The 19,792-nt window shown below is 34.0% G+C and overlaps 1 protein-coding gene across 1 annotated transcript in view; it reads left to right on the forward strand.

The window, feature by feature from the left end:
• The window catches only part of DNAJC15 (DnaJ heat shock protein family (Hsp40) member C15), a 62,554-nt gene extending 42,990 nt beyond the window's left edge, over nucleotides 1-19,564 (forward strand). The window contains exons 4-6 of the mRNA XM_079138559.1: nucleotides 3,513-3,589; nucleotides 11,201-11,271; nucleotides 19,320-19,564. Coding sequence (XP_078994685.1) covers nucleotides 3,513-3,589; nucleotides 11,201-11,271; nucleotides 19,320-19,390 — 219 coding nt within the window. The 3' untranslated portion in view covers nucleotides 19,391-19,564. The remainder of the gene's footprint in view (nucleotides 1-3,512; nucleotides 3,590-11,200; nucleotides 11,272-19,319) is intronic.
• The last annotated feature ends 228 nt before the right edge of the window (nucleotides 19,565-19,792 follow it).

Below are 19,792 nucleotides of genomic sequence, written 5' to 3' on the forward strand. Positions count from 1 at the left end.
TGAAACTAGATGTTCTTCCTCTGTTTGTAGGACCCCCCCAAAAGGGAGACCCTTACTCGAGTCTCAGGATGGCACGCTCCAGGAAACACGAGAGACCGGCTTGATGCAAAAGCACGAGGCACTTTAATAACGGAGCTCCGGGCCAACACATATCTCACGCAGGAGATAGAGGAGTTGACCACGAGGCTCAGAAATCAGGGGTTTATATAGGAAAAGTTAGGGAGTTTGGCACGGATACACGTAATTGGCTGATTCAAACATAAGCGGGCACATGACTACATTGATTACATCAGCAAGTAGTACGTGCAAATTGACATTCCAGCAATATGGTAGGGCAGTTTATTTTGGTTAGCAGGGGTCAAGTTAACCTTAAAGAAAAGGGAAGAAGGGGGAAAGTGGGTGACACCAGATGGTCCACGGCCTTGTGGAGATTGTTTATCCTCTATGGCCAATTAGTTTTTGATGATTTGGCAGTCTTATTTTAGGCTTGTTTAGGTATGTTCAGGCCTCAGGCCTGTCCCTCTTTGTTTCTTTTTCTAAGTTCATTTGCTAGACTACAGATTCTGTGCTTTAATTATGGGCACTTAAATTTTAACTCCTTCATGTTCAGTCCCCTGTTGCTTTCCACCTCTAACTTTAGCTCTACCATGTATTCTTATCTATTTATATATTCTCTCTGTATATTTAGAAAGTTATAGAACTTATCTAAGGTAGTAACCAATTCAACTTTGTTCCTCCCTCAAAACTTGGGTCAGGAGTGAAGGAATATTTGTTTTCATACTATATCTTAAATTACTTTAAAAATTTGGAATAGTAAGCAATCATATTCCTTATTATAGACTGATAGATCAGTATGTCACAGACCTTGACCTATCTCACTTGAAAAGTGCCTGGTACATAGTAGTTGCCAGAGTGCTTGTTGAATGAATTAATTGCCAGGAATTATTACTTAGTGGAAATTTATAACAAACTGTTCAAAGAGAAGAGTTTATGTAAATGGCTAGATCAGACTCTGGGACTCAATTAAGCTCTAATCATTTTCTTAGTTACTCTTAATCCACTCTTTTGAAAATTGTATAAGTAACATGTTCATTGTAAAAATTCAGAAAGTTAAAAAGAAGAAAATTATTCATAATTCCATCACCCAAAAATAATATTTTTGTGTAAACTTTTTGTTATATGTACTTTCAGATTTTATTTTATGCAAATATGCAGTCAGGCCTCTATATCCAAGGGTTCCATGTTTGTGGATTCTAAACAACTGCAGACTGAAAATATTTGGGAAAAACTGCATCTTTACTGAATGTGTATAGACTTTTTTCCTCTTGTCATTATCCCCTAGATAATGCAGTATTATAATTATTTATATATAGCATTTGCATTGTACTTGGTATTTATGTCATACTAAGTAATTTAGAGATGATTTGAAGTGTGCAGGAAGGTATGTGTAGGTCATATGCAAACACTATGCCATTTTCTTTAAGGAACTTGAGCATCTAAGCATTTTGGTATCATTGGGAGTGGGGGTCCTAGAGCTAATCCCTCATGAATACTATACTTGTGTTTCAATACAGAAATATAGCCTTATGTTTTAGAAACATGTATATTTTCAATCATATGTGCCTGGTTGTACTTCTAATAGCTGAGTTCATACATCCTGTATCTGTTTAGACCTAGTGAAAATATTTTTACTTGCTGCCTTTATTCCTCTCCTCTTTTTGGTCTCTAATTCACCCCAACCCTCTGCATGTCTTGTCAAATTTGACCTCCTGTTTCCTAAATCTGGAGGTGAGTTCTAAGCTCACATTTTACCGTAATGATGTCCGAAGCATTTGAAACCATTTTTCACTTCCTCACTTTGCTTACTTTGGGCTTCTTGTTTTCCTCCTCCCATACTTCTGGGTCTTCTCAGATACCTTGACTAATTCCTCTCCAGTTCCATGTTGCTAAATAAGCATGTTGTCTCTTAGGGTTCAGTTCTTAGACTTCTTTTAGGTGATCTGATTCAATTTTAGTGGCTTTAAATACTGTCTGTATACTGATGACTGGAATGTTATCTCTGGGTTGAGTTTCTCCATTTAGATATTTAATAGATGTTTCAAAGTTAATATACTTGAAACCATCCTCCTCATATATGTTACCCATAACAAACAACTATTCCTTCTCTAACTCATTAAATGGTAATTTGGCAGTTTTAAGCCAGGAACCTTGAAGTCATTTTGTACAGTTTGGTTTAAGTCAGTTTGGGTTCTCTGAAAAGCAGACTGAGACAAAAATTAGTAGCTTTAAGTTTATTAGGAAGTGCTTTTAGGATCAGCAGCGCCAGAAAGAAAGAAAAAAGATGGAGGCATAAGTTAGGCTGTAGTTCAGTCTTAGCAGAGCCCACAGAAAGCTAGGATGGCTTATTGTGATCATCCCAAGTTGAGAAAGGTTCATGAGATTAAATGACATTATCTGGTAAGTGAGTGTAAGTAAGGCCAAGGACTGAACCTTAGAGAACTACAATGCTTTTATCCTCTTCTCAGCCAGTGATTAGATACAGCCTACCCTAGGAAGAGGGCATGAGATTGACTGTTTTCAAGTAAGGAACTCCTCACGAGTCTGAGAGCTAAAACTTCTCTGCCAGCTGCAGCTGCAGCATCTAAGGACTTAAATCCTTCACTCCTGAATGGGATTCTGGGCAGCACACAATGGTGTCCTGTACATCATTCATAATTCTCTTTTTGTCATATCCTATATTCAGTCCACCAAGCAAATTTTAGTTCTGCTTTTAGAATATATTCAGAATCTGTCTGCTTTTCACTGCCTCCTCTGTTATACAATTTTGTTGGTCTGTACCACTATCATCTCTTGCCTGTATTATTGTTATGTTCTGTTAACTGATCTCCTGCTTCCACCATTGCTCCTTACTATTGGCCACACAGTGAGCCTTTCAAAACAAAGTCACACTGTTACTCTTGTGTTCTGGCTTCTTCCACTTAAAATGAAATACTGTCTTATTGCTTCACAGTTGGTCCCTACTGCTTTTCTATTCCTCTCTCCATCCTAGTTTGCACCTCTTCAGCCATATAAACCATTCAATTCAGTTTCTCAACGTCTCATGGTTTGCTTATCTGCTATTTTGATGTACTCCCCCTTTTTTTTTTCAGCCAGAAAAATGTCTGCCATATCAACATAAATGACTTGCTCAAGGTTATCCAATGAGAAAGTATACTGCAGAACTTAGAAAAAGTTGAGGCATTTTGCTTCTGCAGATTTCTTGCCTTCAGTTATGTCTCAGTACAAAAAAAAAAAATTAATATGTTTTAAAGTGAAAAATTTGTGTTAACATTTCTTAGTATTCCTTTTGGTTAGAGTTTCTTGAAAAGGATCATTGTTTAGTGCTTCCCCCCACAATTTCAAGTTGATTTCTAGAAAAATGCATTGCTCTGACTGCAGTTAGGTGATGGGATTGAGGTTATGCTACTTCATGCATGGAACTAATTATTTCTTGCTCTTTCTTTCCTGTACAGAGACTTTCATCCTACTATAAAGGAGGATTTGAACAGAAAATGAGCAGGCGAGAAGCTAGTCTCATTTTAGGTGTAAGGTAGGTATGCTGCGTATGTATTTTTGTTTTATGAGTAAGATTGTCTTTAAAAACGGGAAAATGTTACAATAAGGTTATACTTAGAGTTAAAATTACAAGTAGAAGACAGAGGAGAAAACCAGATTTTTATAGTTTAAAATTTCAGTTCTAGGAAAACACACTGGTGCAGGCTTATAATCTCATCAACTCTGGAGGCCGAGGCAAGAGGATCATAAGTTCTAGGCCAACTTAGCAAAACCCTGTCTCAAAATAAAAATGAATAAATAAAAAGCTCTGGGGATGTAACTTAGTGGTAGAGCACCCCTGGGTTTGTTAGGTACCAGTTAGACATGAGCAATGAGATGTTAATCAATAATCCAAGAGTGAGCAATGTGATTGTTTCTACATCTATAGGATGGATGACTATAACCAGCTTCAAGGTTTCCTTTCCCTCACTAGGTTTGATATATGTACAAAAAGATTCTGCATCCAGAGGTAAACATGTAGGAATAATGTCTGCAAATGCCACATGTATCACAAGGGAAAGATTGATGCCTTTGTTGGAAAAGACCATGGCAGCCACTGGCTGGTCAGCAAAACCAAACTAGTTTCAACTGGACTGAGACTGAAAGTTAACTTCGCTTCATTATAATATCATTTACATTTTATTGTAATTGTGCTTTTGACCCTCCCCACCCTGTGAGTTTCCACTTCCTTATGGGTAATGGGCATATGCATGGAGATAGTTTTTATCACCTATACAAGTGTCAATCATAGGGAGTAGGAGGAATAAATTACACAATCCTATTTGAGTAATGATAAATTCTAGAGAACAAAGGTGCCACTATATCTCCTTAGAGACAGCCTATTTGCCTTCTATCTCTTGAGAATGTACTGTCTTTCAATAAACTTTGACTGTTTCTGCTACACTTTATCAGAACCAGGGGGCAGGGGTAGCACACTCTGAACCATTAAATATTAAGTTCATTCATGCAAAATGAATAAATGAATGAAAGAAGTTAACTTCAGTTCTCAGAGTATCCCCCTGTCCCCCATAAAAAAATAATTACCTAAAATTGTGGTGTTCCTTGTTTTGTTTTGTTTTTTAACAAGAAACTATTATATATTATATAAAATTTCAAATCAATTCATCAAAATATCCCTCATTATAACACTGAATTCTCTCTGGACTCAGTGTTATAATTTTGATATTTACATATTTTTAATTATAATACAGGTTCTTTTTCACAATTCTTCTTGTATTTCTGCAATTTGACATCTTGCACATTTTGTTGTACTTGTTTCACCTTGGTATCCATTTAATATCTAATTTTGGACAGTATAGGAGAAAGTTAATGATTTTGTGTGTGATTATAATTTAATGTTTAAGAATATTTCCCCTCACATAAATTTATAAGCAACCATATTTGTTTGTCTTCCTTATATTCCATTACAGCCCACTCTCCAGTTTTTGTGGGAGTTGGTTATTGTATATAATCTACAAAAAAAATTTTTTGGTGATTTAATCAATATGATTAAGTAGAACAGATGATTAAAGGCCTATATCGACAAAAAATTTTAATCTTTTGTAGATCAGTACAGTTTTTAAGCCAAAACATTTTATGTTTTATGAACTCGCAAGAAAAAAAGAGAAATCCTCAATTTAGATTGGTGCTTTATTTAAATCTAAGAGATGAGAACTTTTTTACCAGAGAATTAAAAATAAGGAATAATATTAACCAGGGGAGCCAGATTAGAAAGTTAGATTTATATCCCTAACTATTCCTTGCTTAGTATTTTTCACAAGGGCATTGTTATTTTTCCTAAACTTTCTGGTCTCTCATAACATCCCATTCCTAGTTTTGAGATATGATTACAAAACACATTGTAAACCCAAGCATAAAGGTTTTTAAGGTTAATCATTTAATGTTATTCAAGGCATCTCTGTTTTTAGGACAATCGCTTATATTATTGAATTTGCTTAATGTGCATTGAACTGAAAGCTGTATAAAATATATAAGGAAAAATCAGTGATTCAAAGAACTGACTCTAGTATCAGGTGGATCTGGGTGTCAATTTTACCACCTTCTAAATTCATGACCTCAGTTTATTCATCTCTAAAATAGATTAGTTTCTACTGAATAGATTTGGTGTGAAGATTAAATTATGGAATGCATATGAAATTAGTTTTATCTTTTCTGTACTTTATTTTCTTATTTTTAAAATTGGAATTAATATTTTATTCTGTTAAAATACGAACAATACTTGATATCTTGCAACTATCAGGTACTGAGTAAAAGTTGACCCATCTCGTCTTATCTCTGTCATGAATGCAGAAGCTAAATGTTTATTCCTAACACAGTAAATGAAAAGTTGAGGCTTATCTGCTTTCTTCTGACTGTCTTTGGTTCAGGCAGTGTTGATTATGACAAGGTACTTCAAGATGTGAATACATTGATGCCTTTTCGTTTTCTATGGTCATTGACTCTAAACTATGTAGACTGCATAACAAATAAAGGCAAAATGGAGCTGATCCTGTTGGTGTGCTATTAAATGTATTAAATGTATTCTGTGTGCTACTGAAAGATTTTTCACATTCTTACCTATTATATTTAAATGTGATTCCTTGATGAAATGTGTATTTGAGTCCTTGCTTTGTTTTTCCTTTCAAAAGTTTTTTGCACTATAACTCTTACCTATAAACAAAAAGCCTAAAATATTTTACTGAGCTTCCCAGAAAACTATTATTATACTTGATATTATCTAAAATCATACACATCTGTGATTTTCAAACTTTGTAAAAACATCTGTAAGACTGTTTAAATGTTAAGTCAGCTACAGTGACTGTAATCCAAATGACTCTGAAGTCTGAGACAAGAAGATTGCAAGTTTGAGGCCAACCTCAGCAACTTAGGGAGACCCTGTCTCAAAATAAAAAATAAAATTATCAGCCATTCTGAATAATATTAAGCAAATGGTAGACGACCCCTGAGTTCAATCTCTAGTACCACCCCCCAGAAAAACCCTAAATGCTAATTAAAATCCCAGTGTTTAAAAAAAATAAAAAAAAAAAAAAAGAAGAACTGGTTTATTTGCCACAAGGTAGGAAAACACCACTCAGTTTGACACATTTCCCCACTATCAACCAAATGTATTCTAGGGAGCACAGTTTGAAATCCCTGATCTAAGTAGCACGATATTGAAAATTATACTTTCAATTTCATGGTGAAATTATATACCAGAGGTATATCACAACTAACTATAATTTAACTTTTATACTGTTTAAAATCGAGGATTCTTCCATCTTTAATCATTGCAGCACAAGCATACGTATTAAAATGTGGTAAGGTTCTAGAGATTTAAGATAGCTATAACAAAGGGAATAAACCCTGTGGGCAAATGAAAATATTTTCCTCATCCTCAAAGCTCACCACTAAGAGTCTGATAATTATTATCTTAAAGACAGACTGTTTTGAATTGCCATACTTGTGCACATGAATTTTCCTTTCTAGTGTTTTTTTTTTTTTTTATTGTAAACAAATGGGATACATGTTGTTTCTCTGTACATGGCGTAAAGGCATACCATTTGTGTAATCATAAATTTACATAGAGTAATGTTGTTTGATTCATTCTGTTATTTTTTCCCTTCCCCCCACCCCTCCCACCCCTCTTTACCCTCTATACAGTACTTTCTTCCTCCATACTTGCCCCCCTCCCTAACCCTAACTCTAACCCTAACACTAACCCTTCTCTCCCCCCCATTATGTGTCATCCTCCACTTATTAGCGATATCATTCGTCCTTTGGTTTTTTGAGATTGACTTATCTCACTTAGCATGTATTCTCCAATTTCATCCATTTGCCTGCGAATGCCATAATTTTATCATTCTTTATGGCTGAGTAATATTCCATTGTATATATATACACCACAGTTTCTTTATCCACTCATCAATTGAAGGGCATCTAGGTTGGTTTCACAGTCTGGCTATTGTGAATTGAGCACCTATGAACATTGATGTGGCTGTATCTCTGTGGTATACTGATTTTAAGTCCTTTGGGTATAGGCCAAGGAGTGGGATAGCTGGGTCAAATGGAGGGTCCATTCCAAGTTTTCTAAGGAATCTCCACACTGCTTTCCAGAGTGGCTGCACTAATTTGCAGCCCCACCAGCAATGTATGAGTGTACCTTTCTCCCCACATCCTCGCCAACACCTGTTGTTGCTCGTATTCTTGATAATCGCCATTCTAATTGGGGTGAGATGGAATCTTCGGGTGGTTTTGATTTGCATTTCTCTTATTACTAGAGATGTTGAACATTTTTCCATATGTTTGTTGATTGCTTGTAGATCTTCTGCTGTGAAGTGTCTATTCATTTCCTGAGCCCATTTGTTGACTGGATTATTTGAATTCTTGGAGTAGAGTTTTTTGAGTTCTTTATAGATTCTGGAGATTAGTGCTCTATCTGAAGTATGATTGGCAAAGATATTCTCCCATTCTGTAGGCTCTTTCTTCGCATTGCTGATAGTTTCCTTTGCTGAGAGAAAGTTTTTTAGTTTGAATCTATCCCAGTGGTTGATTCTAGCTTTTATTTCTTGTGCTATGGGAGTCCTGTTAAGGAAGTCTGATCCTAGACCAACAAGGTGAAGATTTGGACCTACTTTTTCTTCTATAATCTGCAGGGTCTCTGGTCTGATTCCGAGGTCCTTAATCCATTTTGAGTTGAGTTTCGTGCATGGTGAGAGATATGGGTTTAGTTTCATTCTGTTGCATATGGATTTCCAATTCTCCCAGCACCATTTGTTGAAGAGGCTATCTTTTCTCCATTGCATATTTTTGGCCCCTTTGTCTAGTATGAGAAAATTGTATTTATTTGGGTTTGTGTCCGTGTCCTCTATTCTGTACCATTGATCTACCTTTCTATTTTGGTACCAATACCATGCCGTTTTTGTTACTATTGCTTTGTAGTAGAGTTGAAGATCTGGTATTGCAATACCCCCTGTTTCACTCTTCCTGCTAAGGATTGCTTTAGCTATTCTGGGTTTCTTATTCTTCCAGATGAATTTCATAATTGCTTGCTCCATTTCTGTAAGGTACATCATTGGGATTTTAATTGGAATTGCATTGAATTTGTATAACACTTTAGGTAGTATGGCCATTTTGACAATATTAATTCTTCCTATCCAAGAACATGGAAGATCTTTCCATCTTCTAAGGTGTTCTTTAATTTCTTTCTTTAGTGTTGTATAGTTCTCATTGTAGAGGTCTTTCACCTCTTTTGTGAGATTGATTCCCAAGTATTTTATTTTTTTCGAGGCTATTGTGAATGGGGTAGTTTTCCTAATTTCTCTTTCTGAAGATTCATCACTTATGTATAAAAATGCATTGGATTTATGAGCACTGATCTTGTAACCTGCTACTTTACTGAATTCACTTATGAGTTCTAAGAGTTTTCTGGTGGAATTTCCAGGTTCCTCTAAATATATAATCATGTCATCAGCGAACAGGGATAGTTTGAGTTCTTCTTTTCCAATTCGTATCCCTTTAATTTCTTTGGTTTGTCTAATTGCTCTGGCCAGAGTCTCAAGAACGATGTTGAATAGAAGTGGTGAAAGAGGGCATCCCTGCCTTGTTCCAGTTTTTAGGGGGAATGCTTTCAGTTTTTCACCATTTAGAATGATATTAGCCATGGGCTTAGCATAAATGGCCTTTACAATGTTAAGGAATGTTCCCACTATCCCTATTTTTTCTAGTGTTTTGAGCATGAAGCGGTGCTGTATTTTATCAAATGCTTTTTCTGCATCTATTGAAATAATCATGTGATTCTTGACTTTAAGTCTATTAATATGGTGAATTACGTTTATTGATTTCCTGATGTTGAACCAACCTTGCATCCCTGGACTTTCTAGTGTTTTTTAACTTTAGTTTGGTGATTGACAGATCTGAATGTATATAAATACTTTATGGTATGGCCTCTCAAGTTGCTGGGATTACAGGCATGTGCCACCACACCCCATGCCTAGCATATTTTTATTTCTTAGTAATTGTCAGTTGAACAATATAGTGTTTACTATAAAAAAGACTTACTCATTTTATGCATGAAAGAACATTTTATGTGAAATTTAGCCATTAATAGCACATTTTAGCATGCTTGTCCATCTGCTGTTTATTATCAGGAAGTTAGACGTAGTAAGAAACTGCTAGAGACTCCTTAACAGAATCAAGAATAGACAGCTGATAACACAGTGGGGGAGGCATTGTTCAAAATAGACTGAAGATCTTAAGCAGCATTCTAGGGCCATTTTGAAGAAGAGCAAGCCAACCTCTGCAGACCTTGAGATTTTTTGCATTTAGTTGATACTGATGATAATGCTCTGAATCATTCAAGAAATGTTAAATTTGAATATTTATACTGTTTTAAAAGTATGAAATGTGTATTTTATAAGCATCTTTATATCCATAATACAACTACTATTTAAACACTGTGTGCTAGGTTTTTCTAATCTTTTTACTTATATTACCTAATTTATCTTTAATTTTGGAAGGCAAGTTTTATTATGTGCATTTTACATATGAGAAAATTATAACTCAGTGTAAGTAGGCAAGATAAATTTCATAGCTAATAAGTAGTTGGAATTAGGATTGTGAACTTGTATCTGGATAACTAAAAGTACATGCTTTTAGCCTCCTTGGTGTGGTTCATCCGTACAAATTAAATTATTTTGAGCTTCACAACTATCCTATACTTTAAGTAAGCTATTATTGGCCCCATTTGAGACCCAGAGAAGTTAAGTAGCTTAAATAAGATAGTATAGCTATTAAGTAGCAATAATAGGATTTTGTTGTTAGTGTTAATTTTTTTCCATGCCCAGAAATGTACTAATGAGAAACGTTTTCAATAATGGATAAATTAGGTTTTGCTAAAATAATTTTAGGTTTATTTGACTTTCTCCTGTAACTTTATTTACAGTATTGGCTCTAATAGCCAAGTTTTCCCTACAGGTTTCTCGCAGAACTAAATGAACTCTGAAATAAAAGCAGTTTTGAGATCCTCTGTTGAAAGATAATAAAAGCTATTACAGATCACACACTTTGTGCCAGGCACTGTTTTAGCACTATGTAGGCATGAATTCATTTAATTTTTACAGTTGCTTTGTGAGGAATTTGTTGTTACTAGCCTTATTTTCAATGAGAAAACTGAGCACAAACATATTCTTTTGGGCTATTTTCAGAAGTCTTCTTTGAAACTGAACACAAAAATTTGACCAAGAAAATTCAGCCTTTTGGCTGTGGAATCCAGATACCTTGTCCTCCACACAATGTATGATGCCTTCCTGAAAAATAAATTTAAGAGTATAGTCCGCATACTATGACTCTCCTAATCCCTAGTCAATATGTGTTTAATTTTTTTAACTGAGAATAAGGACTGACATTACAAAGGACTGAAGAAAAACTTGTGGGATTGAGTCAGTGATTTATTTTGGTTTGTGTAATTAAGTGAAAAGCTGTAATTTTGTATTTGTCCACAAGATGGTGAAATTCTCATTAGTTTTTAATTTTCTGAAATTCATATAAATCATTAATTTATAATCTGCATTTGGCATTATTTATTATGAACATTTTAATTCCTTTATAGTCCATCTGCTGGCAAGGCCAAGATTAGAATGGCTCATAGGAGAATCATGATTTTGAATCACCCAGACAAAGGTAGGTAGGATTTCCATTTGTCATAATTGTGGATCAGAATGTGCTGTGAATTCCTTTCAGTTTAGTCAAACTCATTACAAATGACATCTACTTGAGTTAGAAGTTTTTGTGCCACATGTATTGAGATTATCATGATAAAGACTTTTAGTGTGTCAGTGACTTCCAGTAGTGGATTCATATGATCAGCTTTTAAGACCTTCCTTACTGGCATTTATAAACGAGTACCTGAACCTCGTTGATACTTCACCATTTTGATCAAGAAAGAAAACATGAGTTGTGAACTCTGAGGGAATAAACTGATTTGGGCACTGTGCCTTATATTTATTAAATCTTACACAAAACACAAGATTTAGAGGATTTCTTATACATCTCTGAATGAAATATATTATAGAAGATTCTGAATTTTTAAATTTTATTCTGGAATGCTCTGAGGCTGAGCCATTTGTTTTTAACTGGCCAGGTTTTTAATGTAAATTTATCTTACAGAAAGACAATTATTATAACTTTAACTACACTACAGCTGCTTGATAGAGAAAGCCCATATGTTCATTACTGTTTCTGCTTTAAAATAACAGATGGTAGAAAGTTGCACTGTATTTCAGAAGTCAAAGGGTGGAGGGGAAGAGAGTGAAGGGTTTCTCGTATTTACAGACTTTCAGTTTTGTAATTATTTAGAAAAAAAATAAAAAACAAATTTTGGATTCCTACTCATTGTGACACCAAAATAAGGCATTCTTTTTCAGCTTTCTCCACTTAATTACTTACTATAAAAATTCTTTTCACTGAACATCATCTCTGCTGGTTTTTGCACTTGCTGTTCTTTAGTGTGAATAAACAAGAGTGTAAACTTTGAAAAGAGGTTTTGCTTAAAATTTTTAAGCAGCTTCAACAGTTACTGAAAGATCCACTCAACTAATTTACTGTGCCTGTGTGGTTTCAGAGTAATTGAGAAAGAAGTGTGTTTAAGTGCCTCCTTGAAGCCCTCTGTCTCCTAAATATCCTCTGTCCCTTCCAGGTCAAGTGAATGCCCTTGGCTCTGATTGATTGCAATAGGATCAAGCACTCATGTCTTTCAGCTGATTGACAAGTTGTTGATTGTGCCTCTTGGCAAGGAAGCAAGTTCTAAAATGTATCTGAGAGAACATGTGTCTGAGAGAACATGTATTTAGGAGCCAGGGGTGTTTAAATAATTATTTGATTTTTTTTTTTTCTGAGATAGTGTATTTATTAGAGGTGGCATTGTTGACTCTGGAGTACGTACTGATATCCTCTTGTCTGACCCTGTGTGGGTAGCTGGGTATGGTGAATGGTCCTACAGGCAGGAAGCCAGCATTTGTCTCTAGCTTCTGTCGTCCAGCTAGCATTATGACCTTGAACACTCTCTTAACCTCTCCAAATGTGAGCTTTATTACCTATAAAATAAAGTCCTTTTTGTTTGCATGATTTAATGTAATAATCTTTATAGCTACTCAATTAATGAAGAACCTGTACCATATGTTTCTGTTGATCACATTTTTAATTTAAGAAAGACACTCAATCCTTCCAGGTTATTATACCCTCTACGAATGTGTTGAGGGCTGGGGATATAGCTCAGTTGGTAGAGTGCCTGCCTCACATGTACAAAGCCCTGGGTTCAATCCCTAGCACCGCAGGGAAAAAAAAAAAAGAATGTGTTGACATTATGGATATTTTTTTCTGGGTAATTGTCCATTCATCCAAAATTTAAAATATTGGAGTTTCAGCGATTTCATGGACTTCCTAAATCCCATCCATATACTCAGTTAGGAACTCAAACTTTAGTGGAAATATACTGAATTGAGGGATATTGGACCCTAACTGTGTATGATGCAGTTGGAATGGTATGCTCATAAATCTGAAAATTGTCTTTTGAGGAGAAGGATTATTTTGTTTTGAATGGGAAGAAGATAACAGATTTTAAGCAAAAACATGTCATTGCCCTTGGATAGAGAAAGCCTAGGAGTACTAGGAGGAAAACAAGAATGGGCAACTATTAATTTTGCCCCCTTTTAATAATTATTCACCATTTTTGCTTTGCCAGGTCACCACTAAGTCTTACAGGTAGTTTAATTCTTTTCCCAGTGCTCCTGAAATAAAAAAGTATTTCTCCATCTCATCTTCAATAACTTTTCGGTTGGTTTTGCTACCAGCTGGTAGAATAAATTTGGAACTTCGAATGTGTGATCAACTATAATTTGTTACACATTTCATTATCAGGTTGCACAAAGAATGTGACACCAGAAAATTAAGTGTGGGAAATGGCTGAAAATAAATTTTTTGCAACTAGTTTTAAATGAGCATTCAGATGTGCTTTGGTAAAAAGTACAATTTTTGTTTTAACTTAGATAAAAATTAGATTGCTACTTTCCTTACATTGCCAAAGAAAGAGGTTAGTTGTTATAAAAATCAGATTTAATATTAATGCCCAATGAGGGGAGGACAAAATATGTAAATTTGAAAAACTATAGAATCTTAAGAGATGTCTTACAGGCTGTTTAATCTAGTGCTACTCAAAGTATAGTTTTTCTATTGGGCCAGCCTATAGTTTGTCACCCTATGTGCAACAAGTTAAAAACAAATAAAAAATAAACATTTAGAAACCTTTATAACAATTTGACATAGCTGTGATGTTCAGATGTGTGATATATTTGTTGGTTCACTACAGACTGAAAATTAAAGGAAAAAAAGTACTTCTTCACCATAATTTGAGAGACACTGATCTAATCAATGCTGCCTCCTGAATCAGGCCTTTGTGCTCCATCATGGGGAAAATGGTCTGTTAGCTCTTTTTAAAGATTTAGTACAGGACTTCCTAGTCCACAAGGCAAGCCCACTTCACTGGTAGCAGCTCTGCCTAACAGAAAGATGTTTTTTATATTTAGATAAAATCTGCCTGCCTGCAGTGTAGAAATTCTGTCTTTTTCCATTTTTACCTTTTCCAATAAATATTCAGTATTTTCATTCTTCAGTAGCACTTGAATCAAAATTAAATTTTGATTTAATATATTTTTGAATGGATTTTTTCCCCTAATTACTCTCATTGAGGAAGCCAATTTTCACATGAAAACCTAATAGAAATATACTACAGTTTATTATATTACATTTTAAAGCTTGTATCATAAATGTTTAGGAAAAGAAGAATGTGATCACCAGGAGTCAACATGGAATCACTAAGAAAAAGTGCCTAATTAGTTTGATTTTCTTTTTTAGTAAATGTACTAGACTATTCTTTTTCCAGGGGGCTCACCTTTTCCCCCTTATTTTAACATCCTAGATCTACTGAATCAGAAGGTCTCGGGTTGGAGCACAGCAAATTGTATTTTACCAAGCCCTCTTATGTGGACTAAATGTTTGAGAACTGGTGCTCTTGGAATTCCAACTGAGGTCCTAGAGTGTTTGTTGGGATAGGTTCCGTTCTCTAATCACTTTCTTAGTATTTTGAAATTTCCAGAAACTTGTCTTTGCTGATCAGAAGCTTCCTGCTTTTTTCAGAAACATTCTTTTGTTTCTTAGCATTCTGCCCTATTCTAGTTTAGATTTTAGTACCTAGAGGGAAAACTCAGCCATATGTCAGGCTCCGTTTTCAAGCCTGCCTTTGACAATCCTAAACAATTAAATCTACAGCTTTAGCTAACTCTCGAGATTGTAAAAAATCCCTGCCCTTGAACAAGCCAGCCTTCCTGGGTTCTTGCTTTTAATCTCTTCCCCATACCAAAAATCAGCAAGAACCCTACTTCCCCAGTTTCTTCTTCTTCCCCAAATCCTTGAACCCTCAAGTCCTTATTTCCTTATTAGTTTTTTTATAGCACTAATAAATAAGTGAGGTGTGTGTGTTGGTTTTATTTTTTTTAATTTGGTCTGTTTTTTGGTTGTTCAGTGTGGGCATTGATCTCTAACAAGCTACTCCATGATCTGTTTCAAAAAATAGAAGTGAAGAAGGTCACTTTTGAAAGAATGTCACAAAGCAATTGCGTAGATTATTTAGATGGCTAGTACAATAATTTTAGTGAGAAACAATGGCGACCTAGTTCACGATGGAGAGAAGCAAGTGAATTTGAAATGTATTTTGGAAACAGAATCAACAGTTATTGCTGGTTGATTTGATATAGGACATTTACTATTTCTCCTTGATTTCCAAATCAAAGAATTGGTTTGATGTGGAGCAGTTTACTAAAATAAGAATGATTTAGAGAGGGCAAATAGATTGTAAACAGGATTGGGAGAAAAATAAAGAATATTGTCTTAATGTTAAATGAAGTACACAGGAGAGAATCCAAGTAGAAATGGAAAGTAGGAAGTTGAATAAATGGGTCTATACTACAGAAGTGGGGTCTAGACTTAGTAATTTGGGAGTCATCAACTTAAGATGGTGCTAAAACTATTCTTAAGAAGTAATGGAAAGTGAAGTATGTATAAGGAGGAAGAAAAGTAGGGGACCAGATGTAAGAAACCCGAACATTTATAGATCAAGTTAGAAAAGGTCTAATAAGCAAAGATAAAAAGAAAAATATATAAGTAAAAATTGGTACAATAGAAGCAAAGACATTAATATTTTTAAGGAAACTAAATGATTCATTGCACAGAATGCTGCAGATACATTTAGATGAGGATGGAGATGGTCCATGGTATTTACAACATAGGAAGACTTCAGAGACCTTTTAAAAAAGACAGTTTCAATTGGTAGTGGATTGAGAAGTTAAAAGGATGAAGTTGAGTTAATTTATATAGACAACTTTTTTGAAAAGTTTTACGAGGGAAAGGGAGTAGATTGATTGTAGGAGAGAGATGAGGCATTAAAGACAGAATGCTGTTTTCCTTTTCTTTTGCCTTTTTACTTTTCAAATATAGAAGCTTATTGCATAATTTTGAGCAGGTTTGTGTGTCATTGGAAATGATCAACTATAGAGATTGATGATTTAGAAAAGCTCTAATTCAACAGGGATAAACATAATGTTCTTTTAAGTCTCAAAAGTCAATTGTATAAATCAGGACAGACATTTGGCAGTTTCATGTGAAAAAGAGCCATGAGTGTATGTTGATATTTCAAAGCCTATAGCAATGTAAAAGCTGCTAAAAAGTTTAGGCAATCTTAATCTGCATTAAAGGATTCTAAAGACCAGATATTGCCACAATCTTTTGCACTTGTCCTTCTTTCATTCACTCAGTTAACATTTATTTACCCAACTGTATTGAGCGAGGCAGTTACATCTCACTTAGAATTTTGTGTCTATTTCCGGATGCCAGATTTTGAATACCTCCAAAATAAGTTTTAAATAGAAGCAAGGATAGGTATTTTCTTGTTGCTGATCTCAGAGCCTATATTTTCATCATTTTACTGCTAAGTATGCGGTTTGCAATATTTTTTGATAACTTTATCACATCAAAGAAGTTCCCTTCTGTTTGTAATTATTGAAAAATTTTATTATAAATGTTTTGAATTTTTACATTTGTTGATATGATTAGTTGGTATTTATCTTTTCATCTATTAATGTGATGAATTCCATTGATTAATTTTTGAATGTTAAAGCCAATCTTTCATTTCTGATATAAACCTAAGTTGGTGATGATATTTAGTCTGATTTAATAGTGAACATTTTGATTTTGAATCTGTGCTCATGAGTGATATGCACCTGTGGTTTCCTTTTTTGTGCTCTCTTAATTGGGATTATCAAAGATATGCTAGCCACATAAAAAAGAGTTAAAATTTATTTTCCTTTTTTTTTTTTTTTTTTTTGAAAAATTCACCAATATAATTCTGTCTAGGATTTTATTTGTGGGAAGGTTTTTAATTACATATTCAATTTCTTTCAAGTAGACAGGATGCTTTCAATTTCCCATTTATACTAGTATCCCTTTTGATTATGTTTTTCCTGTAATTTATTTTTTTGTTAAATTTTTCAGTGCTCTGGCATGAAGTTGATTAGGGGTTTTTATATGTTTGTTTTTAGAGACTAACTTTTGACTTGTTGATTCTCTCTTGAATAATTCTCTTGGCTAATTTCTTTTGTGATATCTTCCTTGATACATTAATTATTTAGAAGTATATTAAATAATTTTCAAAATCAGGGTTCCCTAGATGTGTTTGTTATTGATTTCTAGCATAATTCCTAAATGAGCAGTTAACATAGTCTAAATTAGAACTATTCAGACTCTCTGTGGTAGAAGACAAGTTTCTTCAATCTCTGGTGGAATAGAAAGCTTTGGTAAAATGTAATACAAATGAATTTACTGGAAATGAAGTTTTATATATATATAGATAGATTATTATATATGTATATATCTTATTAGATTCTACCAAAAGATACTACTATATCAAAGGCTATATTTTCTGAACACTCAGTTTCTGAACACACCTGGTTGTGATTCAATAAGTGTAATTCAGTCCAAACTTTCTACCATACACATAAAGATTGTTGTCATTCTATATTAAAGAGAATTCAGCATTATTCTGAATAAGCTGTCATGCTTTTCTCTAACATTGTCATCAATTTAATAAGATTTTCAGTCTTCTGTGCCTTTGATTTTTTTTTTCCAGCTACTAAATGAGCACATTATGGCTTGTGATTTAAATATCCAAAATGCATATCAATCAATTAGAGGTTATGTTTAAGTTTAGTTAATGTTTTAATATTTTTTGAGGACACACATGATTCCTGACATTTCCTTGATAACTCTAAAATTGCAATCAGCTTACCAAGATTGAAATTACCTATTCCAAGGTCATTTTCAGAGATAATCATGAAATCAACTTATTTCATAACCAAGTAGGTTATAAACTGCCTTTGTAATTCTTATCATACATTCAAGGACATTGTGTGTTATATTCTATAAGTGTTTTATAGCAATTCAGATCTTACTATGAAAATGTCAGTGGTATCCTCAAGGGCAAAAAGCTAAATATAGCTTCCTTCAGCATTGCCCTTTCTAATGCAGCCTCATGTTTGTTGATCTGCTTTCTCTGCTTTCTTTTTCCTTCATAAGGTGGTATCATATCAGTAAAAGGCCTGAATAAAGTCAGAACAACTTACACCTACACTGTCTAGATGTAATATTGTTTGTTATGTAAAGCTTACGGAGGCTTTACGAAGTTTTCAACATCTATAGATGGTTTGCACTTAAGGGGAGAATACAAAATAAAAACCAACACAGACTAGTGAACTGTAATATGATTGTTAGCTCACATGTTAAGCAATGACAGTATTCAGGACTAGAAGTTAGAGTAAGATGTTTAAATAGCTTTAATGTGACAGTTTGGGGTTAGTATTTTTGTATGTCAAATAGGCAGTGTTCGTGACTTATAATGATTCTACATTTGAAATTCACCTCAGTTTTCCTCTTGCTATTTGCATTAGAAACAATTCATTGCAAAGAACTCTGAAAAAGAACTGACTTAATTTTATTTTAGGATACTCTGAATCCAAGACTACTTCTCATATTCTACTAAGATCATTTCAGAGAACAAGGAGAATTTCTTTTAATATTTTTATTATCACTCACTTATTAGTTCATTCATCTGTATTAGCAAATATGATTTTTAGGCTGTGGATGTTGCCTTTTTAACATGTATTTAATTGTTCTGGAATCATAAGACTTGACAAGACTTTAAAAATATTCTTTGGATTGATTTACTTCTTTCTTAAAGGTAATGAATATTCACTGCTTTAAAAAAAATCATGGGAAAAGTCTTTTTTCTTTTGTTTACCTAACCATCCACTTAAGTTTAGAAAATTCTCTGTTCAGGTGTATGATTGGTAGATGTCTGAACAGTGAATGTTTGAGTGATTTTCATATTATACCTGATCATAACTCTCATTGTTTTTCTCAGAAGTTTGTTTTTTGATTGTTGCACATCTGTATACTTCATTAAACAAGTTTAATTTGTGCTGTTTGATTTCTACACATATAAAATAATCTGTCAAAGAATGGGGAGATATGAGAATTATCATTGAATGTTTTTTTTTCTATATCAAGGATGATTAAAAATGTCAATAATGAAGTTTGTTTTAATCTAGTTATTTTTGTCTTCTCAGGTGGATCTCCTTACTTAGCAACCAAAATCAATGAAGCAAAAGACTTGCTAGAAGCAACCACCAAACATTAATTGGTATTCAAGAGCCATGCTGAAGGAAAAATAGGGGTCTTAAAACAATAGTCCTGCAAATTAATCTAAAATATGGTCTTGATTTTCATACACATATTGACCATAACCTTTTCTTCCATCCTTAAACTACATAATAATAAAAGAGGAATAGACTTGCTTTTTATTTTCTTTAAAGGAATCCTATAAATTCTGTAGCTGGTATTTGGCCTTATTGTTTTCTTTGTAATATTCATACTTTTAAAGATTTTTTTGTTATATCAGTCCTAAACTTCCTTCTCTTCCTTCACACACATACACACACACACACATTTTCACACAAAATGTACAAAAGCACTACCATCATCTCAAGTGCAGTTGGAATTTGTGAGCAATGAGTAGAAGTGTTCTTTCTGCTACTATTTG

Source organism: Sciurus vulgaris (genome assembly GCF_902686455.1).
Source record: "Sciurus vulgaris genome assembly, chromosome: 4".
In the NCBI taxonomy this organism is placed as follows: domain Eukaryota; kingdom Metazoa; phylum Chordata; class Mammalia; order Rodentia; family Sciuridae; genus Sciurus; species Sciurus vulgaris.